Here is a 16,875-nt window from a genome sequence, read left to right as displayed (position 1 = left end):
TCTTCATTTCACCCCGAGATACATTTAGCCATAACTATAAGCTCATAAATACTGTATTGTTATAGTAATTAATATTTTCTGCTTAATTAAGATATATTGTGAAGTGATATTAAACTGCAGAAATAAAGTTTTTGTTTTATTTTGTGGTATTCCTATGGAGACCAAATGAAGATATGAAGTTAAAATGTAATACGTATTGTACTGTTGCTGAAATCAAATTGTTTTAGATGTGGTAATTAGTGAAGAATGATGGAAATTATTATATCCCTGTAATCATTATAGCTAAAATATATCAGGTAGAAGGGCCATTTGTGTTTTATTTCAATACCTACCGTAAATGTAATATCTGTATGCACTGAAGTTAGGAGAGGATGTATACGTTCACTATACATTTTCATACGGTACACACTTGTTAAGTCTCTAGTAGTACAGTTGTTTGTACATATACATAGTGTACATCACTATGGTCATGTCTCAAACAGTACACCAGGAGATCCAAGTTACACATGTTAAAAAAGTGTAATGAACAATGAAAGACAAAATTCGTGTCGTGAAATTTGGTGAAAACTTTTGGTGCGCTCTGCCTTGTGGTATGGTTTTCATGATGTTTCACGAGTTATATTTAATTTCCGGACAAAACCGCGACAAGACGTTTTGTCTTTGATTGTACATCTAAAAATACACCAGTTGTACAAAATACCTTTTTATTACATTATTTACAAAGCACTTGGCATGCATCTTGGACACACTCACTCGGTGTACATCCAAACTGATTACATTCTTGATAAGATAGGTAAGAGAACTCAAAGGTGAAAAGATAATCACAACTGCACACTCCCATCAGTATAACCAGATCCTTAATGGTGTGGAGACCATCAGTGTAGCCAATTTTTACCAGGTGTGGAGACCATATATTTTATGCAAAGACCAGTGTAGCCAGATCCTTCATGACCAGAAGATCAGTGTGGCCATATATCAAGTAGTTCATCAGTGTTAGTGATGAAAGATGATGGTGAATGAGCATTAGGGTGGTGCTGATAATGATAGATGTGGTGGTGATAGTGAGGATAGTACAGTACAGTAGTCTTTTTGGTGATGATATCCTGTAGTTGTTGGAATAATGGTGATGTATGTAGTGGTGTTTACTACTGATTGTGGTGATGGTTGTCGTAATGGTGGTGATAGTTTTAGTGGTCGTGGTGGTGATTATTTTGGTAATATGAAGATGCCATAATAATGATAAGCATCATACACACAGGATGGCTGGTTGGTGGTGGATGTGGCAGCTGATGGTAGTGGTGGTGTGTGTTGGGGAAGTGGTGATGGAGGGAAAGGAGATAGTCGTGTCCATCACCTCCCCCCACTGTCAACACACCGGGCCAACCCTCGCATGTGATGCCAAGGATGGTCACCAGGTAACACTCTCTCTAATAATGGAAGGAAGAAAATAGACACAAACACCAGGGTATGTGAAGATCCAAGCATCACTTTTCCCTGAAAGTGGGGAGAAATAAATGCATATAATTATAATTATAATATAGTTCTAGCACTATTCAAACAAAATTTTGGAAGACATCTTTAAGCTGTACATTTAAAAAGCCACATAAATATTTTCTCTTGTCTTTAGTTAACAAAATATAATTAAAAAGATTCTTTAAGAATCCATACCCTTATCTTCATTATCTATGAGAAAATGTTATTTGCTGACAGTAATAAGTTAAAGGTACAGTAACACCCTGCCTGTCTCCCAACAGATTATTCACCTGGAGGACACTCCTGGCCCTCCTGTGAGGAAGGTGTTCATCTACAATGCGGCTGTAATGCGTCTCTGGTCCAACGTGTGTGTTGACCTTGCAGTTTACCGCGTGGGCCAACTGGTACTCATGGACCACCAGGTGGACCTTGATGGAGCAGCTAACACCACCAGGTGTGAGGGTATGGGGTTGTGGATGCATCAGTCCTCCTTGACCAGGCTTCCCCCATCTGTGGACCAGCTGCATGCTGAACACTCACAGCTGGAGCAGGTGGTGTTTGAGTCACTGAGTAAGAACATGTCGCTCATACAATCTAAGGTTCACCAGCTGGAGGTGAGTCAGCCCGTGACCCGCCAAACCATACAACTACATGACTCCGTCATAAACAGAGTCACACGGCTACACCTGAGTGAGGGAGGAGAACTATACCTGCACAACACCACCATCCAAAACCTGCCTACACAAGCCTTACTAGTGGGGAATGGCGCCCACCTCTACCTCAGTGGCCAGAGAGAACTAAACATCCCTCACGCCACCCTCCATCTCCACCCTGGTAGTGTAGTTAATGTTACCAAGTACCTGGGCCACGTGAACTTGGTGGTGGACAAAGACCCAGCAATCATCACCAGCAATACCATGTGCTTACCATCCTACTACTTCCCGGAAGTTGTTGTTTACATGCTTGTTGCCATGGTGGTGTGTCTGCTGCCTGCCAATGTGTATGTGTGTATATCACTATGTAGAAGAAAATTTTGTCATTCAAAAATGGACAAAGCAAGTAGGACTGAGGAAACTGTACAAGAGAGCAAAAAACACATAGAAGAAAAAGAAAACGAATATGAGTACAGTCCCCTGTACCAGAGAACATACCCCAAACAAAAAGAATGTAAAAATAAAGATGACAGTATGATTAGCACTACTTTTGACAAAATAATTAATGTGAGTAAATTTATCATTGGAGATACTAACACGGCTGTTGTTGAAGGTGGAATCGCCTGCACCCCCAAAGATGTAGGTAGTAACGTCACCACAGCACAATATATAGAAGCAGATGGAGAAGGGAGGCCAGGAGCAACACCAACAGTAGTTGAATGTCATCACAAGGGACACAAGGCCAATGAGGACGGTAGTGAAGCTCACTCAGTCATCAGTGAGGGGGAAACCCCACCCTCTTCCACCAGGCCTTTACCTTCTCTACCCACTCAGCCTCGACCTTCTTCAGCTAAAGAAACGACACCAGCATCTTCTACAGCCACACCTCAACAAGTTTCACCCAAAAATACCGGTATCTTTACAGCACTAACGGAGGCAATGGTGGCAAGTTATAAATACGCTATAAATGAAAGTAATCAAAATTCCTCTGCTGACGCTAATCTGAACACCCATGAATTGACGACCCAACATGATAAAGGAGGAGACAGTGCACCAGTGTACACGGTGGTGGGGGTCCAACCCACCACGTGAGGAAATTGCAGGTACTAAGAGGTAAAAGCAATAAGGAGGCATCGCCCTGTTGATACCTTGTGGTACTGATGTTGATACTGTACTTTAATGGTGTACTGATATTGTTGTTGACACCTTAGTGGTACTGATGATATAAGACGTCAAGAGATATTGTTATTGAACCGGGAAGTATTTCTTAAGTAAGTTTGTGTGCTTCAGCTCTTACCAAAACAATGATAGTGATAGTGTAGATGATAGTGTACTGGATGTAGTGTTTGTATGTATTATATTCATTGCAATACTGTGTTTAACTTTTTGTCGTACCGTTCTTGCCCAACCTGGTCAAAGATAAAGAGACTATCACTAGACTGGACCCAGTAGTAGGTATAATAACTACAGACGCTCACATTAGCTTGTTGATAATACAATCACCATCACAACAATCACTATCACCATCATCATCGGTCACACAACAGATTAGGTCAGGTCACCACATCACCCTCTGAGTCTGCGGTCACTACTGGTGAGGTTATCAGCCAGTCTGTGTATGAGGTCATGTTATTTACGCCTAATCGTGGGTGTCTCTTCCTTTCACCGTCTTCTCAATTCTTTACAAAATTCTGGAACTTGGGGATTTTTCCCTCAGACATTACTAATCAGTTGCCGTTTTACCCTATTAAGATGTGGGTGGTCTATATACAGTACAGTATTACTCTTATAATTAAAATTTCCCTGCCTTCGTTCAGCTCTAACAGAACTGCTCCTGTATGCATATCAGGTTTATTTATTTATTTACTTTTTTACTGTATATACTGTACCACACTTCAAATATTCCCTGACAAAGACTGCTATACCACCACCGATAATATAAATAGGATATCTTAATCTGTCAGCGAAATAAATTGTATCATTTTAATTTGATGTTCAACATGTAGCCTAATTATCTCGATTCTTTCAGTGTACATACAACAGCTGTAATTTTTTCCGTCTAATTTCCAATACTTCTACTCTCCCTCTGTTGATGTCGTGTATTTTTTATTCTCAAGACGGCCACTGATCTAAGTAATAATCATCATATCTTATCTTCACTGAATCTCCTGATAAAAACACGGTGATGGCCGACCCTCCTCGCTTGATACGTTACGATGTAACAATATCATAACGACAAATTATCTTATAATTATCTACAAATGTAAGAACATCAAGTTTGACTTACTAGTTTCCTGAGTCAGTCAAGAGCAGCTTTCTTTTTATATAAATCCTTGCTTCTAAGACAAATAAGTGAATTAATACATAAATAATATAGTGTCCGTAGGTCAGGGTGGCCAGCGACCACAGGCATATTCCAGCTCTGCTTTTTATTCTTTGAGGAGTGTGTAGTGGAAATTTCCCCTACAACTACAACTGCCGTTTGTCGCTGACTAGCCGACCCCTTTTCGAATTCCCCAGCCAATGCCTCGTGGTCTAAGGTCAACTATCAAGCCACGCCTACCCCTGCTATTTAAGACCTCACCTCGCCGTGACCTGCCCCTTCTACCTATAGCCACGCAGCAAGCAACACCTCCTCTGAGCACGCTCCGGAACCAGCTCTCTCCACTCCACGCTTGTAACCAAGCTGCAACTTCCCAGCACCAAGCTACACTGTACATCCAATACAATATGTATACAGAGAGCTTGCGAGCTTCCTTTCTCCAACCAATCCTGAGTGTGAGAACCAACATCATGAAACCCCACAAGTGCAGTAGGTGGGGGGGGGGGGTAAAGAATTTATCAATAGATTTTGATGGAATTAATAGGATATATACACTATTATAAGACTAACTCCCACACAAATTTTCGTTGCAATCGAAGTATAGTTTTTTAAGTTGCAGAATTTGCTTTAAAAATTGAACGCAAAACAAGTTATATAACACTGGGATGGTGTTCCAGGGTAGCGGTCATACTCATTAAATCTTCAAAGATTAAATTATCACTGAGAATAATAGGTGCAACTTCTTCGTGCAGGAAAAATATGTTGATATTGGTCAGAAAAAGGAGGCATTGGGGTTTAACACAGCAAAAATAACACGATAAAACTATAAGAATGTTTTACCAGACGAAACTCGCTGTAGATTAAATGACCAGAACTCATTAAACTAATAAGGAAAGACACAAAACATGGTAGTTCGTTTCTAACCTTTCACCGCGATACTGCCATTGTCACTTCTATCAAAATGAACCTTAAAACGACATTGATCTGTGTAGTTGTGAAGGATTAAAATGATGAGCCGTGGCCCTCCTTCACATTGAGAATCAATAATATATGTTGAAAAGACACAGATATGCATCGTCTAATGTTGGAAAATCCAAATACTGTAATTGTCAAAAGGATATCAATTATTATAGCGAACGCCGATTTGATATAACCATAAATCACCGGTGATCTATCAAGTCGGCGTCGTTATCATTAACTCAGTAACCTATCAATGAATGTCTCCTAATTGTTACAGTTCAGTGTATAGTATTCCCTCCCCCCCCCCCAAAAGGCTATTTCCACTAATTTCGGAATATTTTTCTAATAGAAACACTTCACACTGTTTCTTATTGGGATCACCTCAGAATTTTAGCCACACCGGGTTATTGCTCCCTTAATGGTTACACTTACCTAACCTAACTTAACCTACCTTAACCTCTTCACTGTGGGGACGCCACTTAATATTTCTTTTTGGTCAACGCCAGACGATTTTATTCAGCTCAGAGGCGTTGGCATGTTTAATCCTTTGCTGAAATAAATACTGGGGTGGCTAATCTTCAAGTGATCCTCTCATTGCAACAACTGGCACAAAATGAATATGAACTAATATATAATTATGTTTTCATATGTTGGCAGTAAAACAATGTCACAGCAGCAGTGAAGGCGAAAGGCTGGTTTTTCATTAATTGGGGCCACAAACGACTCTAGCGAATAAAGACAAGCTCTCACTCTCGTTCCTGCTACAATTATGTATCAATTCGGTGGAGTCTGACCTGCATACGGAATCAGCAGCTTACAATACTTACTAAAACGCAGTTCGGTATAGGAACTCAAACATATTACTCCCAAAGTTTAACCCACTTTTCGTCTGTTTCTGTAACAAGAAAGTGTCTGTAATTTTGTAAGAAAAATATGCCGAAATTAGTAGTAGTAGCTTTATGTAATACTTGTAAACATTTACCATTATCTCAATAATGTTGAGACAATTTGGTGTGCCAAATAATGCAAGCCAAAACTAAAAAGGTCTGAGACCGTAATTCACACATTACGATTATAAATATTTTTTTATCTACAGTGCTTGTTCACCGTTACAACTTAAGATTATCAGACGTCGGGCCTCTTGGATTTCACAGCTTTCATTCTAGGTAAATGTGGAGTGTAATTGATAGTACTGTTTTATGTAAGATTCGGCCTTTGAGTATTAGAGCAGTTATCTGTCTCCGGGAACGTTTGAGTGTTGTGGTGATGTAATGACCAGCGGGTTATCACAAAATGGTCATCAGTCTACCTCTCACCCTCAACTCGCCAACACGACAGTCCTCTCACTCACCCATCACACACACACACACACACCTGCATTCTGATTAACAAATAAGTCGAATTAACCTTGGGAAAAAGGTACAAGTGTATCCTACACACAGTAGACAATACCGGTATGTCTTCAGATAAAAATTCAATTGTGTCCATCTCCGCGTTAATCAGGTAAGTGTCAGCCGAGTTCGTAAGCATACGAGTATAATGATATAGGCAGCGCTGCCAACTCTAAACAGTACAGTATAATATAAATAATTATTTAATACAGTACAAAGCTGAGTTGTGGTATACGAGTATACCTGGGTTTAACTGGTAACAGGTAGGCTAGTAGGTAGGAGGCAGCTATCAAACAGGGAGGTACTACCGCCTGGGAAGATATTGGAAGCATAATGTGTTGTCTAATGGTAGACCCTGCTGCCATATGGCACCACAAAAATTGTGACCAAGTCTTAGTTTGCTGACTGACTTTCTGCCTCATTTACACACAATTGCAGGGGTCCGACTAATTACCCAAATGTAGCCGCAATGAAGTCAAATAATGGTCCTACATGAATAAATCGGACTGCCAATCACTTCTCGACTAGTATTTGGTGTCACGAGTTAGCTATCATATGTCCAAGCTGATAATCCCATACACTACCTTACAGTAGGCCACCCGGCGAACACTTGGGAGGTTTTGACTGATACTGCTATCATGGTTGTGGCATACTACGGTGTCTCTGTTGCTGGGTTCACTAAAGTTCTCATTGTTAACTCGGTGCTTCATCTGTTAACCTGAGTTCATATGGGTGTGATGTGTTAGTTATGTGTCCCTTAACCGAACTTTTCCGATTTTCCTTGTGTTTTCCCATGGTAACCCGAAATCCGTCTCATACATCCGGCCAAATTGGATTTTTTGCGGAAAGTGACTGTCATGTGGCTTTTTCATTGGTGTTTGGATAGCCTGTGTACTGTAGCGCTGTCACGTTAATAGTATGTTATAAGATGAGCGGAAAAGAATACTGGAGATTTTTTTTTTAATTGGTGCGAGTGCGTCCACCGTTATCTGACATTCATTGGTCATAAAGTTGTCACGGTGTTATCTGTTACTATTGCAGTGTGTGGAGATAGTGATGCTTATAGATAACATCACCACAAGTCGTAAGAACCATGTGTTTATATATATATATATATATATATATATATATATATATATATATATATATATATATATATATATATACACTAAATTATAAAACCTTCCTTACATTCGATCCGTAACCGAACTTGAGTCGCAGGAAAGTGGGAAGCATAGCCTATGTGATACGCCTACATCACCAACATCCTGGTAGATAAATCTTCCTCTGAAGTACACCTCTGTAGATAACCTTAACAAGTATCTTGCAACATCTGACACTGATGTGATAAGGGCAAAAAGGTAAATATTGTCGATATTACCACCCCGTCCAAAACATTGGTCCAAATATCCAATACCTTGAGCAATTGTGTTAAGCAGGAGCGCCCCGGCATAAAACCGTGTTGGCAATCCTTTACAAGGTTGTTTCGTAGTAGATGTTCCATCGTGGCATCTCTTATAATACTCTCAAGTACTTTACATATTATGCTGGTCAGGCTCACCGGTCTATAGTTGTTCGTGGAGTGACGATCGTCCTTCTTGAAGATAGGACTCACATAAGCCACTTTCCATTCACTGGGACCTTTTGTTCATCCAGGCATTAACAAAACAGGATCTTCAGGGGCTCGGCAAGCTCGTTGTACAACTCTCTTAGCACTCTGGGATGCACCATGTCAGGGCCGGGACTCTTATGGACCTTTAGCTTTGACAGTTTATTTCTAATACTCTCTTCTGTGAACACAATGTGGGTCAGTGCTGTGTCTAACCGTCTGTCCTCAAACGCAGGAAGGTTAATTGCATCCTCTCTTGTGACCTAAAATACAGAATTGTGTATATATACATACTATGGAGCATTCTGGAGTTACATCAGTCATGATGCATTAGCTATGCTTATCTTCACTATTTGCCTTATCTGAATTAGGTGGGCCAATTATTGATCTCCCGCCGGTTGTGCCAAAACATTTGCAGAAGAAAGGGCGCCGCAACAGTGTTTTGGAAAAAGAATTCTGTCAAAGCCGATATTTTATGAGAAAAAATATATACATGTTAAAAAGGCAGGTGTGTAGTCTTTGATTACCTTAAGGAGTTGCGACCCTGCCTTGCCAGCTGTTCCCACCATGTGGGTTGGTGTTAGGAAGGGCGTCCAGCTGTAAAACTTTGCTTCAACATGCCTGATGGCAACCAGATCACCAGAGCTGTGCCTTGGTCTCTGCTGCATTTTCTAGGCTGGTGCCCTAGGTTAGCAGCGGTGAGCGTGGGGAGGGAGGTGAGACCTCCCATTCTGGTTTTACCCACTAGTTGCTATCAGGTAATCGTGGTAACCTACGCAAGCGCGGAAAATGTCTGTAAAATTTTAATATCACTTGTATTATTCGTTCTGTAACTGTCTAAATAGCTTGATTTTTTGAGATTGCATTTTTGTATTTTAAACTAATAATGTACCTCTGTTTTATACGAATATAAAGATCTGTTTATCTTGAAACAGTGAGACTAGGTTAGGTAGGGTTAGATTAAGTTAACTAGGTTAGGTAGCGTTAGGTTAAGTTAGACTAGGTTACGTAGGGTTAGATTAAGTTAGGTTAAATTAGAATAGATTATGTTAGAATAGGCCAGGCTGGATTTTTTAAAAAGTATGATCAAGATTTCGTTTAATTCGGTTATAATAAGTTTGATTTATCTTAGGTTAGTCTTAGGTTAACATCGTTTGAATTAATTTTTTATGAGGTGAGTTACTTTAAACCAGAATGCATTAGGTTAGGCGGGTTTGCTTATGTCGAGGTTAGGTTGTTACTTGTTAGGTTACCCTAGAATCAATTCCGTTAGGCTCGGGCTAGGCTCAGAATGGTTAGGTTAACCAGAGGGAAAACCTGATACACAATTTATTTTGAAAAGCGGCGAATCTAGTCTTCGTTTTTCGTGTTTATGATCCATTATACATCTGTTTTGACTAAATTATTTGTTCTTCAGCGGCGATGGCGGGGAGGTTCCGAGGCAAGGGATGAGCGTCGTGTTGACTTCCATCTTCTTGATGGCACAGATGGCTGGGGCGGGCTTTTTGGCCTTGCCCAAGGGTCTTGCTGACGTGGGTGAGTCCTTTATTATGTTGTAGTGCAGTATAATAAATAAATGTGTACTATGTACGGTCGGGGTCAAAAGTCTTGAACACTTGACGTATTTGGCATGTAAGTACCTGAAGATCTTTAATATTAAGAAGAGTTTGATCCCATTTTGTGGTTCAGGCATAATATGTGATGACAAGTAGTGTTAGTAGTATATCCCAATCATATATATATATATATATATATATATATATATATATATATAACTCAGAAGTAGATGCCAGATATGTTAAGTATTAATATTTCTTGTAATGCCTCCTATATTTACTGTACCTGCTTTTATTGTACCATCAAAACCGTTTTATCGGAAATTATCATGTAAATAGATAAGAAATTACCATTGCAATAAACATATTTGCCAACTAGACATAATCCTGACAGGTCTGTCCTCTTGTTCAACCTTAATACTGTACAACCCATGTTGTACTGCTCCCCCATTATACTTATGTTTTTCATTCCACTGTAATTTATGTACATACTTATAATTAAAAAAATAAACAAAAAATAATAATAAATAAATAAATAAAATAAATATTGAAGTGATAACCGTGGTAACATTATGAGATGTTATTACCACCATGCTATTGTACTATTCCATATGTTACTAAATGTTACATAATACTTCCTTGAGATAAATGTATAGTATTATCAGGTGCCTAAAAGAGAGCTCAGGTACTCAACTGGCTCATCCATGTTAATATTGTTATTATTATCCACTCTATATCTGTGTTTTTCTGGCTAAACAAACTGTTTCAATTCAATTCAATTCAAGAATTTTGATCCCGACTGTACATATAGCATGACTTTAGTGTCATCAATTTACAAGCTAATCGCCTAGAATAAGTAAAATGCTATAAAAACCACCATGGCCTGACTTCTAAGACTTAGCATGTCGACTCTGTTTTAACTCTATACTTGCCTTAGGTTGGCTTGGTATCCCGATGATGTTGTTGTTCTGTGTGTTGGTGGGGTTCGCCGGCACCCGCCTCGGCAAGAGTTGGGTCATGCTGGAAGAACGCTGGCCTCAATACCGCCAACCTTCCAGACAACCTTATATGGACATAGCAGAGAAGTCCCTTGGCAAAACTGGACGGTATGTGCACTCTTATATATATATATATATATATATATATATATATATATATATATATATATATATATATATATATATATATATATATATATATATATATATATATATATATATATATATATATATATATATATATATATATATATATATATATATATATATATATATATATATATATAAATATGCGCGTGATATAGGTATATATATATATATATATATATATATATATATATATATATATATATATATATATATATATATATATATATATACTGTACAGTATTACGTTTTTTTGCTCATGTGTGTCCCTTCCTGTGTGTTTGTATCTTTTTTTTCTCACATTTACTTTCTCTGTACTTATTTTGAGTAATTTTAAAGCCAATAGTCATTTAATTTTTCTCATAATATTTCAGTACTCGTGATTTCTTGAGTATGTTGCTACATCACTCACGCGCACACACACAGGCATTTTTATTAATATAGATAAATATTTTTATGAGTTTCCCCCTGAAAAGATATATAGATATGATTCCCGAAGTCCTGTATAGCTGCTATCAACAGAGATAACGAAGAAATTTATTGCGATGTTAGTAAGCAAATTAGACAAACTAAAAACTAGGAAGTCGTCAGGCAATTTGATAGAACATTAAAGGAATGTAAGTAAAAAAAAATAATAATATTATTATTATTATTATTATTATTATTATTATTATTATTTACTATTGCTATCATCTTGTACAGTCTGGATACATTTTAGTGTCTAATTCACAACCTCCATGTTATAATTTCCTACCCGGTGTCAGAGTTATTAAGTCACCACCGCTGTGTTGTCCACGTTGACAGGCAGATCACGCTGGTGTCTCTCATCATCAACCTGTTCGGCAGCACCACTGTCTTCATCATCCTCATCTCGGAGATGGTCGCCAGCATCCTCATGCACTCCACCCCCGAAGGCCAGTGCGGTCTCACTAAATGTCAGCTGGTGATCGTGGTGGGCCTGTGTGTGGTGCCTTTTACCTGGCTTGGTACACCTAAGGACTTCTGGTGAGTCTCTCTCTCGCATTGGTCCCCTTCAACAGGAAATAACATGTACTGTATATGGACAGCCACCACCCAGTATACTTGGCGAACGGACGGTGAAATTTTCATGTTGATATGACCCTTAAGAAAGCTATTTTTTATAAATTAATGTCATAATGTCCTCAACGTCTCATGGCTAATCAGTTTTTAATTCACGCCCTTAATTAAACGAAAATAGCCCCTGCATTGTCTTGGTTATAAATTGTTTTTCCACTACCGCAGGCAGGCGTCACTCCTGGCTGTAGCAGCAACGTCGACGGCTGTGGTGGTCATTGTGGTACAGATTCTGACTGACACTGAAAGTCTGCCTGACGAACCACACTACCCTAACCCCACCGTCTCCTCCTTCTCCCTCGGCTTCGGTTCCATTCTCTTCGCCTTCGGGGGGGCGGCCGTCTTCCCCACTATTCAGAACGACATGGCTGATCGTTCTAAGTTCTGGAAGAGCATCTCTTGTGGTTTTACAGGTGAGACACATCACGCACTTACAGAGGGCTAGGGATTATTGTTATTTTGTTATAATATTAATTATAGTATATGGTAAAGTATGTGGATTCTGTGGAGTTGATCCATCCTCGTATGTAGCAAACAGCCGAGGTGACGGTACACAACCTTGGCAGACTCCCACACGTATATTAAACTAAGAGACATTGTTGTGTTGCAGGCATCCTCTCTCTGTACCTGCCGGTGGCGTTATCGGGGTATATCATGTATGGGGACCAAGTTAAGAGCAACATCCTACTGACGGTGAACCTGACGGTGGCGGTGGAAGTGGCCATCGCCCTGCAGATCATTAACCTCCTCTGTACTTTCGTCATCAGCTCTAACCCCGTCTTCCAATCAGTCGAGGACCTTCTCCATGTACCTAACAGTGAGTGAGAGAATAAAGGTCATTCACTCCTCTCGTGTATTGTACTGTGTTCTGTACAAATAAAAGTCACGTCATATCAACGCAGTATCATCAGCTAATCAGGATCAACACACCTTACATACAAACAAACATACATACACTGTACATACATACATACATACATACATACATACAAACATACATACACTGTACATACATACATACATACATACATACATAGTCCTGACCATCTCTCCCAAACACAGAGTTCGGGTTTGGAAGGATCTTGGTGCGGACGATGCTTGTGTTTCTACAAGTGTTGATCGGTCTGGCTGTCCCAGACTTCGCCCTCATCCTCAACCTGATAGGCGGGTCAGTTATCTCTCTGTGTACCTTCGTCCTCCCGCCGTTGATGTACATGAATCTCGTCGATGATAAGTCCGGTCCCTGGCCCCAGAGGTGAGTCCTGACGTGTTACATTATACCTTGTCTTATTCCTTCAGTTCTTAATGCTAGAAGTATAACCTCCTTTCCTTATTATTATTACCTTCTATCTTGTTTATTCCCTAACACTAAAAATACGTCCCGATCTTTTATCTGACTCTAAAGGTCTCTGGTTTAATAGGTAATGTTCCGTCACATTATTATCTTGTCTTATGTTGTATCTATATAGGCTGGTCGACTCAAGAAGACATTAATCACTGCGTGTTATTCATTCTTCTCCCTCGTTGCACTCCTCCAGGACTATACCGTTGTGGGAGAGGGCGCTGTTGGTGGAGATCATCATCGTGGGAGTTATAGGGGGGATCTGCTCCACCGTATCCTCCTTCTACGCCATCATTGTCGCCTCCTTCCACAAGTCCTGCTTTCTCACCTTTAATGAGTGTGAAGAGTAACCAAAAGAAATTTACGTCTTATTCGGATCATCAGCATTTAAGAATTATTATTTTCATCCGATAACCCAGTCTTAACGACAATCCGATCCAAGCCAGTTAATGTATTCATATATGGAGATTATAGCTTCTGTTGTGGGCGCTAGTTCTTCTGTTGTCTCTGTTTCCTTCCCACAGAAAATCCAGCAGGCAGTTGACTAGAGTGGTTAACCCCATGACAGACCTCGTCAGACCTCCATTCCAAAATTGCTTAAAAAATGCTTCTCCAGTTAACCAATGGGGCTTTAAGTTCACTCCGACCTATCAATGGGTTTTGTTTACCTCCAACGTGCCAATAGCTTTTCAGTATCATACCACCGAACCAATAGCACTCCACTTTTTTCCCAGTCGACCAATAGCACTCCACCGTTCTTCCCTGTTGACCAAGAGCATTCCACCTTCATCCTAATATACCAATAGCACTCTACCTTCATTCTAATCGATCAGTAGCACTCCACCTTCATCCCAGTTGACCAATAGCACTCCACCTTCATCCCAGTCGACTAATAGCACTCCACCTTCATCCCAGTCGACTAATAGCACTCCACCTTCATCCCAGTTGACCAATAGCACTCCACCTTCATCCCAGTCGACTAATAGCACTCCACCTTCATCCCAGTTGACCAATAGCACTCCACCTTCATCCCAGTCGACCAGGAGGAGTGTCATGGTTGGAGGAAAGTGTGACGGGAAGACTCGTGATTTGAGACGAGATTAATGAAATAAAGTTGACTCGAAACTCTTTGATGTCAGATGTTCAAGGGGACCTAAGTCAAATTTTCTCTCAATTTAAGGTGTAAATGCATATGTTATAGACTGACTTAGCAGCACAAAAATAATACTCAAAATGACATCAAACTAACCTAAACTTACTGTCTCTTCCTATAGATTCTATGCGTTAAATTTGCCCGGTGTTAAGTGAATGTATCTACAGTAATCAAGGTACGATTTTCTGGGGCGCATTTGGGCTGGTGCTACGTGTGTATATAAAATTGTCTGAAAACTTTAATATACCATCCTGGAAATTTCACCCGTTAGGCAAAAGTACACGGAATATAGAATAGAATATGAAATAACGCTATTTTTTTCAAATTGTAAATAAAATTAATACAAGATGAATAATATTGTAATTATCTTTTCAGTGTGTTCTTTAATCAATGTAACTTTGTGGAAAATTGCAATGTACAAAAGTAAAATATTTTGGGTATATATTCAGTATTTATAAATATTGTACCTTATTGTCATATATACAGTACATAGACATCTAGGGGGAAAAAAGCACACAAAAAATATTTGAATAAAACTGGATGCTTTTATTTTTAATTTGTCCACACTCAACTGATGTTCTTTTGTTTTTATTGTTGTCATGATCCTTTCTACTTATTGATATGACCCCGCCAACCAAATGGGGTGAGTGAGAGAGGTCGCTTATACTATCAAGATAACATCGTAAACGTAGGCAGTAAGCGCGTGTGATATGAAATGACCAAGAGAAATGGATTGATGGAGGAAGATATTGATAGATAGAGAGGGGGTAGTGATGGAGAGGGAGTGGTGGAGAGAGGGGGTGGAGAGAAAGGGAGTGGTGGAGAGAGGGGGTGGAGAGAAAGGGAGTGGTGGAGAGAGGGGGTGGAGAGAATTGAAGAGGATGGAGAAAGGTGGTGGAGGAGGAGTGGTGGAGGGGGTGGAAAGTGGTGGAGAGAGGGGATGGAGAAAGTGGTGGAGAGGTGGTTGGAGAGACGGGGATGGAGAGTGGTGGAAGGATGGAGAGATGGTGGTGGAGAAAGGTGGTGGAGAGAGGGGGATGGAGAGAAAGGGAGTGGTGGAGAGGGGGGATGGAGAGAAAGGGAGTGGTGGAGAGAGGTGGGATGGAGAGAAAAGGAGTGGTGGAGAGAGACATATAGATGGAGATAGGTAAAACAAGCTGACACCCAAGACAAATTGAAGAATAGACCGACGCAAACAAGAATATAAACCTATTGGTTCATACTAGGCAGCTCTTGTTTATACACCAAAACCTAACCCTTATCAATTCATATCTGTCCAGTCTACACTTAAAACTTTTACCAGTGAGTTGAGTTAATGATGGTGTTTGGTAACTTATGCCACTCGCCTTCAACTCGTTTTACGTGTATTGCCAATATTTACTTGAGTCCTTTCTAAATCTCAGTTTCTCTTAATTTAAAACCATTGCTACATGTTCGCTCCTCATATGAGAGTTTTTTTTAAGTTTCGTAGTTATGTTAGTTGAGGGGTAGCCTCACCGTTACCCCTCCACCCCCTACCACACCTCCACCCCCTACCACACCACCCCACCACTCTCTACCACCCCTCCACTCCCTATCATATCACTCCTCTCCCACCCCTACCACCCCACCCCCCACCCCCTCCTACCCCCTCTACCACCCCTCCACTCCCTACCACCTCACTCCCTACCCTCCACCACCCTCCTCCCTACCACCCCTCCCTCCCTATCCACCACCCCTCCACTCCCTACCACACCTCCATTCCCTACCACCCCCCCACTCCCTACCGCCCCTTCACTCCCCACCACTCCTCTACCTTGAGTTAATCTTCTTTAAACTTTAACTCTTTGTTATCATTATATAACCTGTGTGTAGATAGCGCATTCTTGTCTATGTTACAAAATAATGTTAATGTAAGTTCTTGGCATCCCAAATCATCTACAATAAAACACTGTACTGACTGGACTAAAACCCCCTTCAAAACTCCTTTCATGATTGATAAACCCAACACATAATTACGGTTTATATTCATTACCTTTCTGAAATACTTTTAAGCCAGTTAGAAAAGATTTTACTCTTACTTTTATCTTCTTCACCACTGATCGGCTCGTTAGCCGCTTGGTCGATCGGTCACGTCTCTGTTACGCACTGTTGGCGAGTACTGGGTATGCACCGGCTCCTGAATCCGCTCCAGTG

At 40.2% G+C, this 16,875-nt stretch overlaps 1 protein-coding gene across 4 annotated transcripts; it reads left to right on the top strand.

Moving 5' to 3' along the window:
- The first annotated feature begins 921 nt into the window (after positions 1 to 921).
- LOC121860784 (amino acid transporter AVT1D-like) lies at positions 922 to 14,895 on the top strand. Of its 4 annotated transcripts, XM_042358155.1 has the most exons (9): positions 922 to 1,465; positions 1,755 to 3,239; positions 9,827 to 9,945; positions 10,903 to 11,071; positions 11,915 to 12,115; positions 12,374 to 12,618; positions 12,816 to 13,022; positions 13,268 to 13,460; positions 13,744 to 14,895. In XM_042358155.1, exons 2-9 carry the CDS (start codon positions 3,157 to 3,159, stop codon positions 13,895 to 13,897), a joined length of 1,371 nt encoding a protein of 456 aa, XP_042214089.1. In that variant the 5' UTR covers positions 922 to 1,465; positions 1,755 to 3,156; the 3' UTR covers positions 13,898 to 14,895. The 4 variants fall into 4 exon arrangements, with proteins under 4 accessions (XP_042214089.1, XP_042214087.1, XP_042214088.1 ...); XM_042358156.1 differs by lacking the exons at positions 922 to 1,465; positions 1,755 to 3,239 and adding an exon at positions 6,693 to 6,912; XM_042358153.1 differs by lacking the exons at positions 9,827 to 9,945; positions 10,903 to 11,071; positions 11,915 to 12,115; ... (2 more) ...; positions 13,268 to 13,460; positions 13,744 to 14,895 and having other exon boundaries at positions 928 to 1,415; positions 1,755 to 3,501.
- Positions 14,896 to 16,875: the final 1,980 nt, after the last annotated feature.

The sequence above is a fragment of the Homarus americanus genome, unplaced genomic scaffold (assembly GCF_018991925.1).
Source record: "Homarus americanus isolate GMGI-L3 unplaced genomic scaffold, GMGI_Hamer_2.0 scaffold23617, whole genome shotgun sequence".
Taxonomy (NCBI): domain Eukaryota; kingdom Metazoa; phylum Arthropoda; class Malacostraca; order Decapoda; family Nephropidae; genus Homarus; species Homarus americanus.
Note: the sequence above shows the minus strand (reverse complement) of the source record. Positions and strands in the feature narration are given on the sequence as shown.

What these genes read in the sequence shown, in the direction of transcription:
- LOC121860784 (XM_042358153.1), top strand. Translation starts at nt 1,260, where the DNA reads ATGGCTGGTTGGTGGTGGATGTGGCAGCTGATGGTAGTGGTGGTGTGT. An exon ending in ATGCCAAGGATGGTCACCAG is followed by an intron (nt 1,416 to 1,754) that starts GTAACACTCTCT and finishes GTCTCCCAACAG; the next exon opens with ATTATTCACCTGGAGGACAC.